The following is a 19,077-nucleotide window of genomic DNA, read 5'->3' as shown; positions in this document are numbered from 1 at the left end:
ACTGTTTTGGTTCCTTCTCATCAGCAGTATTTTCAGCTTCAGGATGCAGCTGTTTTCAGGGGAAACACTTTAAAAACTTGCTGTAACATTACACTATCCCACCGGTCCAAAACCAAACAGTAGACAAAGTTAGCAACTATTTTGGTGGACATAGTGGAGGGTAAAGCAACTTAAGAGATATTTCTCTGGACTTGGTTGAGACCAAAAACACTGCTATAAGAAACTGGAATGACATTCATCAGGTCAGCTTTTTCAGGTGATAATGTTTTCTACAAAAAAAACTAAAAAACTAAAATAGCCATAAGTCAGCAAATTAGGGTATTCATTAATGTAAGTTTCACAGCCTCTAGCCATATCTGGCTAAGGTTTGCTAATATTATCAAACATTAGAGCAAACTGACATGAGCAAAGTGCTTTTTAGAGCTTATGAATTCATCTATATATTCATGAGAGGAGAAGTGTTTTATTTCTTCTTTCAACAGATACATCATCATTTTAAAGGACCAGTTCAAACCAAATACAAAAAAACATATTTTGTACATTAACAGTAGCGGTATCCAACTTTGTGTGCTGAGGGTTTGCGATATCGTCCTCTGAAACCAATTCTGCCAATACCCCTCTACAAAGCAGGTAAAATGTGTCTTGTTTCTACTGCTCACAACATTGAAAGAAAAAGTCAGAAAAGTCAGAATGGTTGTGTATTTTCCTGCTTGTGCTGGATAATACACAGATCAGTGTTAAGAGTTTTCAGAAGCACTAAAGAAATGTGTTGTTGTTCATCAAGAGTAACTGAGATATTAGAGATGTTTTTTAAACATTATTATTCAATGTTTTGAGAACAAATAATTAACATTACCGTTATATTCTGGGGTTGGAGGACAAATAACAGAGGCACAAATATGTGTGCTTACCTTTAGGTGCCACTAGAGGTAAGGGGGAAATGTTTTTTCTTGAGTTGGGTAAACTTTCCTTTCAAATTGTCCAGAATTTTATTGTTTGTATTGTGTAAGATATACAGCATATGCCTTCCTCCTAGCAAGAAATGTTTCACAGCATTAAATAAATGTCACCAACCTGTATAAATATCATACATTTATTGAATTGTTTATATTATTAGCAATATGTTATTATCATAAATACCATTCTTAAGTCTATGTACAATGTAATTTATTGCACAATAAGGATGAAATTTACAATGAGCAATAAAGCAAATGGGTCTGCAACGCAAATATCCATTAAGCATTGTAGAGGCCTGTTTAGGTGATAAAACCCATGACCTGCCTCTCAACAACATTTGCATCACCACGCTATTCTCCAAATGACACCACAGCTTTTACATCCAGGAAAATATACTCTGCTTTGACGTCTGCTTGTGATTGGAGATAAAGATGTTTTCCCAGCCAGTGGAGAGACAGAAATCACATCTCTGCGACAGGACAGACCTTCGCAAGAGCCACGGCTTGCCACAAAATACATTTTTTTATTTGTTTTTCTCTGTTTGCTTGCCCCTGTTGGTGCCTCTCTGGCTTGATGGATGGTAGACTATGAGTTCAGATGGCTTGCATCACCCCCCCCCCCTCACTCAGTCACAGATCCCCACCATCACAGTGTACAGCACCTCATCCCAGCTCCTGCTCTCACCTCCTCCTCCTCCTCCACTCTGCCAGCTTGGCTGTTTGAAATCCCTCAGCTACGCAGCAGGTACTGCATTTGTTGCATTTTCTCTAAACACTACACAGAGATACTGTGTTCTGAGGCTGTAAAACTGGCTACTGGGGTGGAGGTGGTGGGTTGTGGTGGTTTTGTAGTTAGTGCTGGGTAAGCAGTGCAATGAAGAAAACAGCAAATCATGAAAGTCAAAATATCTTCCTGGTGAATCTCTTTATCTTCAGCGTGGTCATATCTTCTTTCAAGGTTGTCAAGGGCTTAATCAGTCCTGGTTTAAGCTATTAAAGGCCTGGGAACCTTTTTCTTAATTAGCTTCTTATTATAAGCAACGAGATCCAACACACACAAAACATCTTCCACCTTTTTTGTTTACATTTTCCATTATTTCACATGAGGCATTTGTGTTTTTGTCTGCTTTTCTCATTTGTTTTAGTGGGTGGAGTTCAGTTAGAATAAGGTGATGTCATGCTCTTCTGTGCACCAATCAGGATTCAGCAATCAGAAGCCGATGATGGTTGGTTGTCTGCTTTTTTGCAAAGCCACTGTTAATTAAAACGGATCAAACCTCACCCACAAAGTTTTGATAAAGGAGATTATCTGAGGTTTTTTTTTGAGTGGAAGACTTACAAAAAAAGAAATTTAGAAAGTTAATTTTAATTTGAATTGTTGCTTATTTAGTAATGAATATTTATCAAGAAAAGCCTGATTTTTTTTCAGCAGTTTAATTCCTAATGTGCTGAATTCAAAGTATTCTTCCAGTTGGAATTTCTGGATTTTCATGACCTATATTTATCTTTCTTACTTGTATGAAAGTCAGATATTTTCCTGCTTTTTATGCTAGCTTCAAGAAATCTTATGAGGTAGTTTTTTCTCTCCACCCTGGTACAGTTTGAAACTTGCAAATTTCTGAAAATTATAGATTGCTGTGCTTGTTTGTCGAGAGGGATTGTTTGCAGTGTGGTTGCAGGAGTGGGCTGCATGGGTAGTATTGTGTACTTCTGAACATCTGTTTATCTTTACACATCTCTACACATATGCTGCTATTTGCAATATGGGGTACAAAGCTAAACTGCATTCCTTTGTTCTGGTACTGACTGTGTGCACTGACAATAAAGTTGAATCTAATCTAATCTGCTATTAGGCGTTTAGGTAGTAGGAAAACTGGTGGGAGAATTCACTTGAAATGTGGTTAGCAAAAAGGCATAACTCCCACAGAAGGTGTCTGTTTCAGTGTGTGCAGCTGTATAAAGGCAAAGCAGGATGGGGCTGAAAGTGTGCGTGCTTAGCTCTCTGTCACTGAATGATTAAGGGTAAGAAATATAGTGCAGTGGTAGCATTGCATGCTGGGAGAGTGGAACTAAGGAGGGTGGTGGTTAAGGCGCTTAAGGTGGTCTGGCTCGGCTGCGATCCAGAAGCCTTGCTCACTCCCTTACCTGCATGTTCCTGCGCTTTATTGTGTCTCACATAAAGAGTCTTAATAAGCGTCCTTATCAAATGTTGTGGTAAGCTGCTGTGAACGACTGGCCTGCTTACGTCCCACTCAGTCATAAGAGATTTGCATAAAATAAAAAAAGCTGCAGTGTGTAAACACATTTGAGAGGGAAGAGGGGAGGGGTGGGGGGGTTTGCTGTATTTTTTATGTGAGCTGAGATGTGGAGCAGTCCTTTATTCTCACTAAGTCAGGTTGACTCCAAACAGAGCCGCCCTGTTTTCTACAGATGGTTGCTGTCTTCTGGAGCCAGGCTTTGTTTATAACTACTGATGACACTGACAGGTCAGAGTGGAGAAGTTTGACTGTGCGCTCTGTTTCTCTGAGCCCATTCTCTCAGCCCTGCCAAACTGCAACTCAGTGTGCAGATTTGATCTGTACAGTGTATTTTCATAGATATTTATATGAGAATTGTCATGCAATATGTGAACATGATGTCGCATACACCAGCAGCGTCATGTAAGAGGAGATACAGTGTAGCATTTGGCAGAGGCTTTTACCCCTGATAGTGCCTGACAGTCCCATAAGTGAGTGTACTATTATTAGCACGGGTCACCCCAATGGAGCTGAGCCCCTCAGCCTGGCAGTGCCTCACTCTATGCATTGAACTTCAAAGGATCACAAGAATAAGGTTAAAAAATTCAGAGTCTACTTTAAAATCAGTTTGAAATCCCAAGTGAGAACGAGGCCAGTGTGAATGTGACAGTGTAGCGGCGGTAGTAACATCCTCTGCTCTACGTGCAACTGTTTCCAAAGCTGCACCACAGGTTGAAAAGCAGCCATCAGCCACCTCCAAGCCACACGCCTCATCCTCGGCATTTACTGTCTCTCTTTTACCCTTTCCAGTGGCGAAAAACTGCAAGACCTTTCCTTTGACATTTGTTATCCTGGTGCTATCATCTGCTATCTAATTGGATGAAGAGGTAGACTGCAGGCCAGCCAGCCTCTATTTAACTGAAATGAAGTCATGTTCTTCTAACTCTCCCTGTCTTCACCTGTTCAGGTGCATTGGTATTTGCACGTCTGTACCTTCATATGGTAAATGACAGCTGACTGATGTTTGTTGATGTACATAATTATAGAGCTAATAGACTAACTGGACACACATTCAAATTTGTTTTTCTAATTTCAGTTCTTACAGAATAAATTAATTATTCTACAAAATGAGAAAAACATTTGAATTTATTTCTCCACTTCACTCCACCTCACACACAAATTTCAGCTGAGGATTTCCACTCAGCCTGTGAAAAGTGAAAGGTGTGTGGCTCCAGAAGCTCAGTTTCTGAAGTGACCCTGGTGATCATTGTCATTGTGATGTCATCAGGGTTATCTCAGATCCAGTAAGGAGCCTCCTTGGGCAGGTCGGTTGAAAGACAAGGGCATTCAACATGCAGGGGCAGACTAACAAAAGAGATGCATTATGGGAAATCCAGTGTTTTTGAAACTTCATGGCCTTTGCTGGTTCAATTTTGACAATTTATCAATGTTTTGCACAACACTCTTACAAGAGACAGACTTAAAAAGAATGGTCAAAACTGAGGCAGCAGAGGATGAGATATCCTAACTTTTAGCTCCACACATCCCATAATGCAGCTCAATGGTATGTTTTAGTTAGGCCCTTCCTAATTAGTCATCATGTTTATTTGCTGAAATTTGACAAAGCTCCTCCAGAGACATGGAAGACAGTTTAAAACTGATTTCACAGGCTTCACAGTGGTACTCCTCATGATTAGTAAACATCATGTGTAAAATCCGTGCAGTGACCTTTAAAGAGAACTCCTGAGATTTAGTGTTGCACGTGCACAACGTTGGGGGACTTACAAGAGACAGATTTTTTTTAAGAGAATAACCAAAATCGAAGCTGTAGTGTTTGAGATATCATGTTATACCTTTCCTGATAAGGTCTTTTAGACATCAACAGAGATTTGACAAAGCTCCTCCGGAGCCACTGAAGCTGAGTAGCATTCCCCATGACTAGGAAATTGACTTTGACTTGTAGAACATGGGGAGAACCCCTTCAATCTTTATTCATTCCATCATCATTAATTACATATAATACTTGTCTTTGCTTGTTGTCTGATGAGAAAGAACAAATGGAGGTTTAGTGCCTTGCTTTAGGGTACTGGTTTAGGGTAGAGCGCCATTTGGTCACTTACTACTCCATGATGTTTCGGGATACAGACTGGCAACCTCCTGATCCCATGCCAAAGCCCTTTCACTGCAAACTAGCAAAGACACTTTCATCAGACTCCCCTAGGAGATGAAAGCGCCGACTGTCGCTCTTTCTGTACCTCTGATTGCACCTTGATTTGACGTCAGGTAGCAGAGCTGGACAGAGGGCAGCAGGAGACCATTGTCAGCCAGCAGAACAATAAACTCTGGTCCTGTGCCCAAATTGCCCAAAAGTTAGAAATGGCCTTTATCAGCTCGCCCTGACCTTCACACCTCAGATCTCTTCTGACGGAGCGGGGTTGCATTGCAGCCAATCTCACAGACAGCTCGGGCTTTCATCAATCCCTGAAAATAAAGATGGAAAAAAATCTAATACCAATGTCTTCAACATTAATAACCCCTTTTTCCCAGCAGACACAAATAGAAAGAACAGGCTGATCGCATTGAAAGAATAGGTCAGGAACATCAGAATGCTCTTACCTAAGACAAATTATCATAGCTCTTCCGAAGGAACATTAGCTGTGATGGATATTTTCAGTATAAGTAAGAGGAAGCCAAGTTGATCAGAAAAGCTCTCTCTGCAGTCTCCCTCTGAGGTCACACACACAGGCCTAATTACACAGCTTCTGACAGTGCTCCTCTGCTGCAGGTGTGCAAATACTGCCATCTACTGTTGACCATGAGAACCGGCACGCCACCGCGGCTCAACAGCTCACCTCCAGCAGGTCTGCCCACACAGTGCGCACTCAGAACAGCAGCAACATGTGGTGTTTAGTACTAAAAAACAAAACACTTAAAGCAAGAAAACTGCTACTCTATGTTAATGTGGCATTTATTTAAACTAACGATCATTTTGATGCCCACTGAATTTATGACTGACCAGGAGCAATTTGTATGAAAACAGCCTTCACAATATAAGTCAAAAACTATACTAGGAGTTGTTTTGACTCATATAAGTCAAAACAACTCCTAGTAAAAAGTAGAACTCAGAAGCTTTGAATGAAGAAGCTAAAGCAACTTTTAGTTTAGTCTGTTGTGATTCTTCAGTGATGAGTGCTGAGACTCCAGAGGGTTGTTAAATAAGGACTACAATCATGTCTACTCCAAATGCCCTCACTCAAGCAGGCACTCAAGCCAATAACAGGCCTCCAGAGATGTACTGCCACAGCTCTTATATCCAACATGTTATATTCAATATAAAGAGGAATTCAAGAGAAAAGCTTATTCAACATAATTACCACTACAGTTAGATTGACAATGTCAGATGTGATATATTAGATTATGAAGAAAATTCTAAAAGTATCTTAGGAAGGATAGAGTAAACCATTTGGAGTGAGAACTATTTGTGGAGGCTCTACAAATGAACTCAGGGTTTGACCTAAATAAGAAAACATTTCCATAAAAGCAAGGTAATATATATACAACTGGTTTCATTTGCCATTTGTATCATCTTTTTTTCATTCATTGTTGCTCTTTTAAACCCACTAGATCTCTTTGTTTCATACGCCAAACAATAGAAATATGAATTATTTTCTGACTATAATTAAAATAAATGAGGTTAAATGTGACCATTAATGTGTGTGAGTATTTAATTGTATTTGTGCCGAATCTATCAGGTCATGAATTAGATCATTTCATCATTTTCATGTTGTGATTATTGGAACAGACCTTGTATCCTTTTATCACCGTGATCATATCTTTCCAAAAATATTTTTTCTTTGTCGGGAAGTGAGTGCCCTCTGCCTCTGTGCTGTAACAGTCATCTACCAGTCACTCCCGACTGCTTTTGCTCTTATTCTTAGAGCTGAGAATCTGTGCCATTCATAACTGTGCCTCAGAGCTCAAAGTTAGTCTCCACTCTGAAATTACTCAAAAGAAATTCAGAGGTCAGAAGTCAGCGAGGAGTCACCAGCTGAGGCAGCAGCTACTCAGACTGATAAAAGATAGTGTCCGTCTCAAAGCACACACTACCTGAACAACTTATAACACTTCATGACATAATGGACTCAGCATGATACAATCAAATGCCCATAATAACCATGTCTATATCAATCTATACACATTTATATCACTAATAAAAAGTTAAGTAATTATTATTTTAGCTACTACTTTGAAATACAATAGTTATGGTGAGTTTGAAAGACAATGAATGGAAAAACATTGAAATAAGAAATAAGACATCATACTAAATATATAAACTTTACACAGAACAATTTATGGAAATGTTTCATTTTTATATTGATCTGTCTTTTTTTATTATAGTTTACACTTCAGTGATCCATTTTATTGGACCTCCACAGGTAAGGACTTAAAATGATCCTTATTTAACTAATTTAACATTTTTATGAACTATATCCCAGATAGTGTGTGTATGTATGTATGTATGTATGTATGTATGTATGTATGTATGTATGTATGTATGTATATATATATATATATATATATATATATATATATACATATACACACACACACACACACACACACACACTGTATATATAGTCAACATAACTATGGGGGAAATATCTTACATAAGCTTCCCTCTTGTAAGTTTCCATATTTTGAATATTGTGTTGGATACAATGCATGATGGGTAGTTGTAATCATGAACCGGTGTGCATGAAGCTGTGATGACTGATGTGATGACACGTCACCCTTGGAGGGCTGCTATTGGCTGCTTCAGTGCTTGAGGGAGGACATGTCCTTATTTTACGACACTGAGGAATCACTGCAGTCAGCAATGACAAATCACTCGTAGAGTTTTTGGCTTCTTTATACAAAACCTCTAAGATTTTCTTTTACTCATGCTAAGTTTAGGTCCATGTAAAGATGTTTTATACATACTGGTGTAGACATTACCTGGTCATAGGTCACAGGTCAGATCTCAACCCCCATGATGCAATGCGTGTGGAAAAACAATTTATTTATACAATAAACCACACTTGTCATGTTGACTGAAAGAACTTTGAAGACAACAGAGAAGTGATTGAAAAAAAACTTTCTGGGTCTCTTAAATATGGTTCTGTAAGTCAGTGTCCCTGGTAATAAGTTTAGGATTCACAGGTCGAGGATGAAGCGGTCGACCTTCATCATGTACGCTGGTTTCAGGTAGCTCTGCAGTTCGCTTTTCTTCAACCACATATAAGGAGAGTTTGGCACTGTGGGGGGGCCACTGTCTGACAGAATGGCCTTGAAGAAGAACACCTTTGTTCCCACAGAGTCCTCTGTCCGAGCAGCTTTGGGCAGTTTGTACTTGTACACTCCGCAGGGGGCGTTGCTGAGGAAAGTCGCCTTGAAACCGGCTGCTGCAGGAAGAGAACAAACTGTGAGTTCATGCAGCTGGAGATAAAAGGTGAGCTCAAGTGCAGATGTTCCTAAACTTTGAGCAGTTGTAGAGAATACATAAAGCCACAGTTATATTTTGCTGTGTTCCTCTGGATTATCAGTGTTTGACTGCTGTAATGAAGTGTTATATCACCTCAATACTGTTCCTCATTCTCTGCCGTGGCAACAGCACATTTCTCTTAATTAAGTTTTAATCTAATCTCATGTCATCTAAATCCTACGGTCCCAGTTGGCTCAACATGCCATGTTCGACATTCAATCCCCACTCAATCCAGCTATATTAAAAATGGATCAACTCCTGCTTCTGTAAGACACTTTAAATAAAAACCTCCACCTAATAGCACATGTTAATGTCAAGTGGAAAGCCTTTATGGGGAGTGATTGATGGAGTTGCCACTTTAATAGTTCATGAGCAATGTTGTGAAACAGTTTAAGATATTCACTCACTGCTTTTATTTAAATGCTTAAGAGCTTAAAGGCTTCGTTCCATCATGTGAAAGCGCAGAAAGAAAAAATATGAAGAACCATTCAGTTTTACAGCGGATGCTAAATATCTTGTGTGAGGGATCACAACAGGGTCACTGGATATAATACTTGTTCTATCCTTTGCAAGCTGTGACCTCTGTCCTTTAACTTCCTCCCTGTGAGTTGCTTATCATGAAGCTGACTGATGAAGTGAAGCCATCAGAGCTCTAAGTGGAGACGACAAGCTGGAACCAACTACTAGAATATGACTGGTCTAAAAATACTGTGTATGTAAATGAGTTGCAGGTCGGAGGTTTAAGGAAGGTTTGTGCCTTTTGTTGTTGATAATATAGATGATTGTGCTTTAATACCACTGAGCTATTTGAGATAAAATCACATCAAACTTTAATGATCCGTGGGACAAAACTGGGTCATTACAGCAAAAAGAGATCAGCATGTAGTAAGAATGTAACAAATGAAGCATGACTTTTAGCATGTTAAATTTTTTTCCTGTTTTGATTTATAGTTAATATTCTTTAGAAATTCTATAATTTACCATAAATTCAAGGTAAGGCAGTAATTATTTATCATAAACTATCTGGTCTCTGTCAGTTCAACAAAACGTGATTTGAGATGTAATTAAGTGGCATTAGTGCATTGACATAATCAATAAAATTATAATACACTGACATAAATGTATATCAGTACAGAAAATAGCATTCACACAGTTTTTTATTTATTTTCTAATTCACATGGAAAGCTGTGGACTTTGGACAAACTTGTTTTAGACATAGCGTGATTGCTGATTGCAGGATGCTTTACAGGACCTGGAGTTTAACAGTTAGAACAGTTAAAGAATATTACACGGACCTATACGTTTGGTTAAACATACCTCAGCAATTTAGTTTTGCACAATATAGTAGGGTGATTTGAGACAAATACATTTTAAAAAGAAAGCTCAAAATTAAAGCTGCACAGGCTGAGATTAAAAACCGCATTTTTGTCTGTAGTTTGAATCAAACTTCAAAAAGGCTGAATCATACAATACCCATAGTGCAACTCAGGAGCATCTTTTATTCGACACTCCCAACCTGTTAAATGTCCTCATCTTTAAATCCCCACACCCTCAGTTCATAATGCTAGTGTTCTTTCAAAAATATGAAGTCTCGGGCCCGATCCAAGAATAAACCGTTAAATGACCATCCAGAGCCACAGAGGACATTATACAACTGTTTTTTCAGACTTTGTTGTGCTAATTATAACAGGAATCTTCAAATTTATGAGTAATATCAGTGGAGAGGCCCTTTAAATATAGTTTTTATTAGGGATTACATTCACTTCTCTTTCACTGAAAAGGTCTTGTGGAGGTGGCATTTCTATTTTTGTGAATTATGAATTGTATTTAGACAAAAAGCTCAGTTTGCCGATGTATTTTATTAAAACTCCTTTGCGTAGAATTGAAACATGTTTGAGAATGTAGAAACAGGCCCCATGAATTACATGTAGTGATGCATGTATATAGATATAATCACATGAACGCTGTATGCATGGGGGCTTTAAAAATCTAACATCAGCTACAGACCACAGCAAAGAAAACCCACTCTTCACATTTCACTGTAAATTAATTAAAAGTCAAATTGAATATATCCCACAGCTAATAAATGGTAGACCTCACAGAGTTGGTTTTCAGGATAACATGCAGAACGTTTCATTAATTTTTAAGGTCATGACTCTCAGAGGTCTGCCTTAATCATTCTGTGCATAAAGACATTATGGGCTGCTATTTGCTTTATATTATAGAGACAATACACATAGCGGAAGGATGATCATGTCCACCTCTCTGTTCTGCGAAATATATTTAATACAATGGCATGCATTTGTTACCGTCTTGACACCAGGATATTTTGTGTGTATACGTGTTTTTATAAACTGTATTTAGAAAGTTCATATTCACTATATACACTGAACAAAAATATAAACACAGCGCTTTTTTGAAACTGAAGTTCTAAGATTCTTTCTACACACATATACACGAGGTATCGCTCTCTCAGACTTTGCTTACAAGTGTGTTTAATCCGTATTCGTGAGCACTTCTCCTTTAGACGACCCCTCCACCTGACAGGTGTGCCATGTCAAGATGCTGATTACGTGGCATGATTACTGCACAGGTGTGCCTTGGGCTGGTCACAATAAAAGGCCTCTTCAAAAAGTTTTATTTTGAAAAAAAGACATATATTAGGCGTTGAACTACAGATTATGGATAACTTTGACTACAGATGTGCATTTTCTGGGTGTGAGGGCTGAGGGTCAGAAAACAAGACAGTATCTTGTGTGACCACTTGTCTCACACAGTGCAACACATCTCTTCTGCGCAGGAGTTGTTCAGGTTGTTGATTGAGGCCTGTGAAATGTTGGACCACTCCTCTAAAATGGCTGTGGGAAGTCGCTGGATATTGGCAGGAATTGGATCATGCTGTTGTACATGAAGAGCCAGAGCATTGAAAGCAGACTCCCAACATGCTCAGTGACTGTTGAACATGCAGGCCACGCAAGAACTGGGATGTTTGTAGCTTCCAGGATTTGTCTACAGGTCCTTGTAACACGGGGCTGTGCATTATTATTCTGCAACATGAGGTGATGGCGGTGCATGAATGGATAACAACATGCCTCAGGATCTTGTCACAGTATCTGTGCATTCAAATTGCCATCGGTAAAATGCACGTGTGTACAGTCGCCCATACAATAACCCCACCACCGCCATGGGGCACTCTGTTCACAACGTTGATATTAGCAAACTGCTCAGCCACACAATGCCATACACGCTGTCTGCTATCTACCCAGTACTGTGAAGACCAGGATTCATCAGTGAAGTGCCAGACGCCATCACAACTGAGCATTTGCCCACTGAATCAGTTACGATGACAAACTGCAGTCGGGTCAAGACCCTGGTGAGGACGACGAGCATGCTGATGAGCTTCTGAGACAGTTTCTGGCAGCTTGTGCAGAAACTCTTTTGTGCTGTCTGGGTGGCTGTGCTCAGATGAGGGAAAAGGATGCAGGAAAAGAAGCTGGATGTTGGAGGTCCTGTTTTGGCGTGACCACATGTAACCACACTTTACTGCCAAATTCTCGGACACCACATTGGACACAGCTTATGGTTGTGAAATGACCTTTCATTTCACAGGCAACAGCTCTGGTGCATTAAACATGCCAAGTGCACACTCCCTCAAAACGTGCAACATGTGTGGCTTTGTGTTGTGTGACAAAACTGCACATTATCAGGTGGCCTGTTATTGTGACCAGTCTGAGGCACACCTGTGCAATAACCATGCTGTGTATTCAGCATCTTGCTCTGCCACACCTGTCAGGTGGATGGATGATCTACAGGAGAATTGCTCACTCACAGCAGTTTAAACACATTTGTGAAGAAATGCAGCTTCCGTGTGTTTGGAGGAACAATCTTAGGTCTTTTATTTCAGCTCATGAAAATGGGAGCATTTTGTTCAGTGTATATATTAATTCAAAATCCGGTAATTGAAGGCCCGGTCTGTAGGATTTGAAAACTTCTAGACATGGGGATTTAAATATCCGATATCAGTTTATGTTGTCCATTTCTGAAGTAACTGACCACACAGCTACAGAAAAACAGCCTGGAAAACCTAACATGTTAAATATACTGTGCAATATTTTAAGTAATTTAATGTCAAATTTAAGATATTTAAAAGTTATTTAACAGTAGGTCTCTCTGCATTAAGAGCTGCAGAAAACTCTGAGAAAATGATTTCAGTGGAGTTTTCCAGTGATTCGACAGAATTCACACAAAACCTGGCACAAAATATCAGCAACTTCATTGAAACATGTTCATGGTACCTGGCAGGGAGGCGAGGGCTCTCTCGGCCGTCTGTCGCAGCGTCTCTCCCTCCTGCCACTGAGTCTGAGGCAGCAGCCACAGCTTTTCGCTCCCGACCTGCTGCTCAGCCAGAAGAACCAGTGAGTCGGCGAGGCATCGCTCCACTGAGGTTAAGTCCTTATCCACATCAGCTAAACAAGAGACAAGATACAGAACTGTCAGCTGCTTCACAGTAGATATGTCTCTCTGTGACTGTCGAGCAAAATTTACACAAACTTTTGAAATGTCACAGGGAGGAAAAGGCAAATTGGTAAGGCTGCAGAAAATAGATTTTCTGAATGTCACAAAAACATGAGCATCCTGCAGAGAGTAACACAAGTCTCTTCCCTCAGTAGTGATTTACTTTAGAGTCAGCTGTGTAAGATGCCTTCAGGATGATCCAGTTTTATTTCCCTTCTGATTCATAAATAGAGCAGCTACAGTTACATCTATTTTATCAGGCACATTTGTGATAATTTAGTAGCTTTTCATAATGTGATTATCCTGGTGCACTTTTTCTGGTGGAAGATTTCATGATTTTCATACTGACCTCTGACCCTCGGTGCTGGCTGGAAGTTCCTAAGCTTCTGTTCCCAGGAGTCTTCCAGGTCCTGAGCCAACACGATATCCTGGTCCTTGGCGTCTTCCTCTTCATCAGAGTCATAGTCATCTGCCGTCTTGCGACTCAACCTCTCAGCGTCCTCCAGCAGCCGCAGCTCGTGGTCCGACAGCATGCTTTTCTCCAGCTCCATCTGAAATCAAGTCAGGGCAGGTCTCAGTGTCGAACTGCAGGACGTTTTTCAATCTGGAAATTCTTGCTGGGTGTCATCTGATTATGGTGTGTGGGGAAATACGGCTGACGCTGACCCCATATCCCCCCCCATATCCTAGCTCAGCATTAAACGATGACAGCTGATGTCACAATATGTAAAATAACAGGGTGTCAGCATAGATGGTCTATGGCAACATAAAATGTTAATATCACAGAGAAATATGGAGGAAATAAGAAGAATGATAATCGTACATGACTCCATTATTAATGTAGAATGACATTTAAGGCATGATTAAACCATGTTTCAAACACATCTAATTTGCCTCGGTGCGAGACAGTCACTTAATTGTCTTTTCTTATTAATTTAAACATCAAAGTATTTAAACTACAATTTCATCATTATATAATTATAAAATAGGGAGGACGATAAGAGTGATATACTGGAGTGACTCTGCTGGCACCTCCTCAAATATTCAGACAATGATTAAATCATATTTCCTGACTTATGAGTTATGGTCGAGTTCACCTCCTGGAGCGATTAGTATATCAGTCAATTAATTAGTTGATTGCCAGCAAATTAATTGAAAACTATTTTTCTATTTAACTATATCGATTAAGTAACTTTTTAAGCAAAAATGCCAAAAAATGGAACCAGCCTCTGAAATAGGGACAGTGGTTACTTCCCCTGTTTTCTATGACAGTAAATGCAACATGTTTGTAAGTTTGTATATTTAACTTTCAGACAGAAAAAAAGACATCTGAATATGTTCATCCAGGTGATAATGATGGGTATTTTCGCTGCTGTCTGACAGTTCATACACTGAGCAATCAATTCTTTATGGAAAGAAATAAACGTCAGACATATTGATAATGAAAAAAAAGTGTACTCATTTTAATAATACGTACCTTCTTCGTATTAAAGAAGAAGAAGAATCTAACGGAATATGATAAAGCACAACTGTACAACAAATGAGCACAGTTTAAAGTAAAATAATTAAGGTTTAACATACGGTCGCTCTACAAGACCAGGGCCGCAAGACAGGCGGATGGAGGGCCCGTCCCAGTGGATATGAATAATGTGGAGTAAACCTGGAGCTACTGGGGTTTGCGGTCTGTGACCCCCGGCAGTGCCCGCTTTACCCGGCCGGGAATCCAGCGTTGGGGTGGAAATGCGGGCATTCCCTCCTCTAATTGATCGCCATAGCTAATAAATCATTTCATTTCTCTCTCCATGGCTGTCTGCTCCTCTTTAAGCTCAACAAACGCACCTGCTGCATCATCTGCCAGAAGCGCTGCTCTATGGGGCTTCTGTCCGCTGAAACGACCGGCAGCCTCTGCAGACACACCGCCGCCATCAAGGTCCACGGAGAACTCACGCTTTCTGTCACAGCTTTGGTCTGCAAAGTCGCCCGACACAGAGCAGTGCCGGAAAACCGACGAAACCCCGTGCTCCCCACCGCTGTCCTGCTAAAACAAGACACAAACTGTAACAGGGTCCGACTCGCCATCCTTCCACACGGCGCGGCCATCTTCTTCTGATACGTTCAATAAAATCGTTACGCGGGCGACTACTGATGAAAACAGGCTGGAAGTTGGATTTCTAACCACGTTATTCCTCTGAAGACACCAGAATACAGAGTGAAAATGTAAACGCTAGTGTCTGATGAAAAGCCTTATCTTTTAATTCGTCTGGAGCATGAAGCAGATTGATCTTTACACTAGAACTTTCAGTGAGATTATCAAATTTACGAGGGTTTATCGAAGGACTTCAACGCAGCATTTTCCTACCTCTACCCACAATCCTGTGCAGAAAGACGAACAGTCTACTCTGATAAAAGTGGGGTATGGTTACATTAATATACTTTAAAAAAAATAAAAACACAACATTATACGTACTGCAGAAATATATTTTAATGTGTATTGACTGTATTGTCATATTTCACGATCAATTTTAAAAGCGAACCTACAATTTGTTATTGTGTTACAGTGTTCTTAAGACTTTACCACCCCTCAAATGAGAAGGCCATTAGTGATTTCGTCCGGAATTGAAGCTCCGTCAATGTCACGTTTGTTTTGTGGAAAAGAGCTAAATGTCTGACTGTTTCTAAACTTAGCAAACATGTATAGATTTAATTGTATGTTAGTAAGTTCTGTGAGTAACGTATGTCGACAGCTGGCTGCCGGTCTGAATGCAAACGGAAGCGCTCTGTAAGTGTTTCATTGGCATGTTTTACTAGCATCCTTGTTAGCTAACGACTGGTTGTGATGAAATCGGTCCGCTGATTGGAGACAGTTGTGCAGCATGTCTTTAATTGTACATCATGTTTAGAGCAGAGGTTAGTTTCTAACTGAAGCCAGTGCAAGCTGGTCTGTGAAGGTGCTGCTAATGAAGTTGTGTGTCTGTAGATGTGGAAGCAGCGGCCTGCAGCGATCATTGTGTAGCAGTGCTGTCAGACTCCAGCAGCCCGCAGGATCCGCCACCGACTCTGGGAAAACCTCCAAAGACTTCAGGTCAGCTTTCTAGTACTTTAGTTTTAATGTATGTGCAGACAGTAAGTAGAAGCACTGCCCACTGCAGTACACTAATTCTGATGAGATAATTATTTTAAACCCGCAGCCTTTTGCCTCCACTGCCTGGTCAGGACAGTCCACTGAGGTGGGGTGGAAAGAAGTTTGAGGAGTTACCAATCCTTCACATTAAAGCCACATACAACAAGTAAGTGGAAACAAGAAAAGCAAAAGTGGCAATAAACAGTAAGATATGTACAAAACCTTTGTTCATTATTCCCTCCACATGTGGTCATTTTAACACTTAATCTGTTATTTCAAGAAAAAACACAAGTAATCAAATTTAACATAAACAGTGAAAGCAAATCCTACATCGAGTTTGTTTTTGATAATTAATCATTATGATTAAGCTGAAACTGGTGAAGTAAAAACAATTGGTATATGGTAACTCAGGAGCCTAGTGGGTGCTGAGTTGAGTAGAAACTGATTTGTAGAACAGGATTCAAACCAGGAGAAGCTGGTGTAAATAATGCATGAGTCCTACGGAGGACAGCCCTCCTATTAACAGTTATGTGATGCAGTCAGATCAGTTATAGGGAACATCCAGCTTGTCATGAGTGTGACAGTGTATGAAATACATCCCCTTGAGAATTCAAAAAATAAACTTGCTAATCAGTTGTGAGTCAGTGACCCAGTAAACTGTGCTGTCCTGTTTCAGCACACACATCCAGCTGACAGACAGTGTGGGACAGTCGATGGTCAGGACGTCCTGCGGAACAGAAGGCTTCAAGAACATAAAGAAGTCGACACCAGTCGCTGCTCAGACTGCAGGCATCTCTGCTGCTGCAGTAAGTTCTCACATGGTACTCTCACACTCGTAGCTTACTGTGAGACAGCGGGCTGGAGCTCCGGTCTCTGTCTCAAGGACACTTGGATAACAAGTACATGACTGCTGGGGCTTTGTCTTTTGTGTTAGAGGACAGTCAGTCTAGTTGTGAGAACACCTTGTTATTTCAGCCCCTGCTGCTTCTCTGCTCTGTTTAACAACATGTAGTTTCTGAATATTAAGTGTTTGTTATAAATTAGCTGCCCTCTTTAAGGACTCTGACAGAGTGGAGCAGTCGGTGTTAAAAAGCTAATTTAGAAGACTGCTGGCCAACAGACTTAAGGTCACACAGTTTCTTCCCTGCAGTAAATACACTGGAGAAATTAAGTTTGATTATCCGGCTGTCTTTGTCTTGTATATTGTCAAGTGGTGACGATATTCTGACCTTTAAACTGTTGTTTTCTCATGTTATGCTGAAAATGAAAAAGATGAAAAGACATATTATATAGAATATTGTCTTGTTTTGTTAGTAATTAAAAAATCTCAAGTAATGTCAGCTAACCTCAAGCTATTCTGTACTATAGACTGTAACATGGGCCTGCAGCAAACAAGTTTTATTAATCTTCTGAGTTATTTTTTCTGCCTACAAAATGTCATGAAATAAGGAAATTAGCAAACACAACTTCTGAAAGCCCAATGCCATGTCTTAAATCGCTAGTGCTGAGTAAGCGATAGGGTCCAACCAAAAGATTTTCAGTCCTGAATCGGACTCTGCTGCTCTGAACAGGAGAATCACATAAATGCTACACATTGATTCTCTGTGTCTCTTCTCTGAACAGAAAGCCACAGCGAAGGGAGTTACATTTGTTCGTGTTGTGGTCAGAGGTCTCGGTCCTGGACGTCTGGTGAGTACAAGAAGAAAATACAGTGCATTACTGCGTTCATTATTGCTGTGTGATCCCGTTAAGAGTGCGTCTGCAGACCCCAAAACAAGCCCCTTGTTAATCAACTTGTAGAAATCTTGAATGTTGTTGCTGCTACAACTAGAGATTACTTTCATTATTGATTAATCTATTGATTATTTTTTGGGGGAGATCTCCCAGTTCTCGATGTGACATCTTTAGAGTGCTTCAACAGTCAAAAAACTTACATTCAGTTTACACTGATATAAAAGGCCACACTGTTTTCTTGGTCCTTCCACTGGCAAATTGGTTTTATATTTCAAACTTGCAGGTAAGCACATGACAGTTTAGAAAGTGTAAAGGAGCACAGGGGAATCATTGCATGACAGGAATCGAGTGAAATATGTTTCGAATCTTGCACTACTGACACTGTTGTGTGTTCCAATAGTGGGCAGCACAAATAAACCTGTCACTGCGAGAAGAAATAAACTCTCTAATACACATCAGACTTATCAGTGATGGTAGGTTTAGGCTGTATAGGGAGCCACAAACATTGTGATCTACTCCCCTTAGTTTTGTTAATGAATGAATGAATGAATGCATTTATCTCTGTGTGCAGTCTGCAATCAAAGGCTTGACAATGGGAGGCCTGGAGGTGGTATCAATCACCGACAACACCCCCGTGCCGCACAATGGATGCCGCCCGCGCAAAGCCAGAAGGACCTGATCTCCACGACCCAGAATGCACTGCAACAGCACGAAGCTGTTGTGTTGTAATATGCTAATAAAGTGTTTTGTTGTGTAACTTTCCTGGCCCTGAGCTGATCTTACATAATTCATTTGTGGAAATAATTGCAGATTGTGTTATTAATGAGCAGAGAACAGCTGTGTCAGTCCTCTGCTGTGACTGTTGACACATGAATAAACCTTCAGCCTCACTGCAGGCTGATGTTTGCAGACAGCACCAGATTAGACTGATGGCTCCGTGTAGGAAGATTAAACAGCGCGAGGTTTCACACCAGCAACACTGTACACAGATGG

At 40.2% G+C, this 19,077-nt stretch overlaps 2 protein-coding genes across 3 annotated transcripts; one reads left to right on the top strand and one right to left on the bottom strand.

The window, feature by feature from the left end:
- Nucleotides 1-8,231: 8,231 nt before the first annotated feature.
- Nucleotides 8,232-15,403, bottom strand: mrpl46 (mitochondrial ribosomal protein L46). Of its 2 annotated transcripts, none has more exons than XM_071488290.1 (4): nt 15,069-15,403; nt 13,579-13,780; nt 13,010-13,180; nt 8,232-8,631 (listed from the first exon to the last, which is right to left on the bottom strand). In XM_071488290.1, exons 1-4 carry the CDS (start codon nt 15,327-15,329, stop codon nt 8,387-8,389), a joined length of 879 nt encoding a protein of 292 aa, XP_071344391.1. In that variant the 5' UTR covers nt 15,330-15,403; the 3' UTR covers nt 8,232-8,386. The 2 variants fall into 2 exon arrangements, with proteins under 2 accessions (XP_071344391.1, XP_071344390.1); XM_071488289.1 differs by having other exon boundaries at nt 8,232-8,634; nt 15,069-15,393.
- A 420-nt stretch (nt 15,404-15,823) lies between these two features.
- mrps11 (mitochondrial ribosomal protein S11) lies at nt 15,824-18,841 on the top strand. Its single transcript, XM_071488291.1, has 6 exons — nt 15,824-16,008; nt 16,207-16,311; nt 16,418-16,516; nt 17,027-17,156; nt 17,974-18,039; nt 18,656-18,841. Exons 1-6 carry the CDS (start codon nt 15,920-15,922, stop codon nt 18,761-18,763), a joined length of 597 nt encoding a protein of 198 aa, XP_071344392.1. The 5' UTR covers nt 15,824-15,919; the 3' UTR covers nt 18,764-18,841.
- The last annotated feature ends 236 nt before the right edge of the window (nt 18,842-19,077 follow it).

Source organism: Trachinotus anak, unplaced genomic scaffold (assembly GCF_046630095.1).
Source record: "Trachinotus anak isolate AG129_WGS33_773 ecotype Australia unplaced genomic scaffold, CSIRO_AGI_Tana_v1 ptg000011l, whole genome shotgun sequence".
In the NCBI taxonomy this organism is placed as follows: Eukaryota; Metazoa; Chordata; class Actinopteri; order Carangiformes; family Carangidae; genus Trachinotus; species Trachinotus anak.
The sequence above is the reverse complement of the archived record's forward strand: the minus strand, read 5'-3'. Positions and strand labels throughout refer to the sequence as shown.

Coding starts and splice junctions, on each gene's coding strand:
- mrpl46 (XM_071488289.1), bottom strand. CDS start 15,329: ATGGCCGCGCCGTGTGGAAGGATGGCGAGTCGGACCCTGTTACAGTTT. Junction 13,181..13,578: donor GCCAGCACCGAGGGTCAGAG/GTCAGTATGAAA, acceptor TCTCTTGTTTAG/CTGATGTGGATAAGGACTTA. Junction 8,635..13,009: donor AGCCCTCGCCTCCCTGCCAG/GTACCATGAACA, acceptor CTCTTCCTGCAG/CAGCCGGTTTCAAGGCGACT.
- mrps11 (XM_071488291.1), top strand. CDS start 15,920: ATGTATAGATTTAATTGTATGTTAGTAAGTTCTGTGAGTAACGTATGT. Junction 16,312..16,417: donor AAAACCTCCAAAGACTTCAG/GTCAGCTTTCTA, acceptor TTAAACCCGCAG/CCTTTTGCCTCCACTGCCTG. Junction 18,040..18,655: donor GTCTCGGTCCTGGACGTCTG/GTGAGTACAAGA, acceptor CTCTGTGTGCAG/TCTGCAATCAAAGGCTTGAC.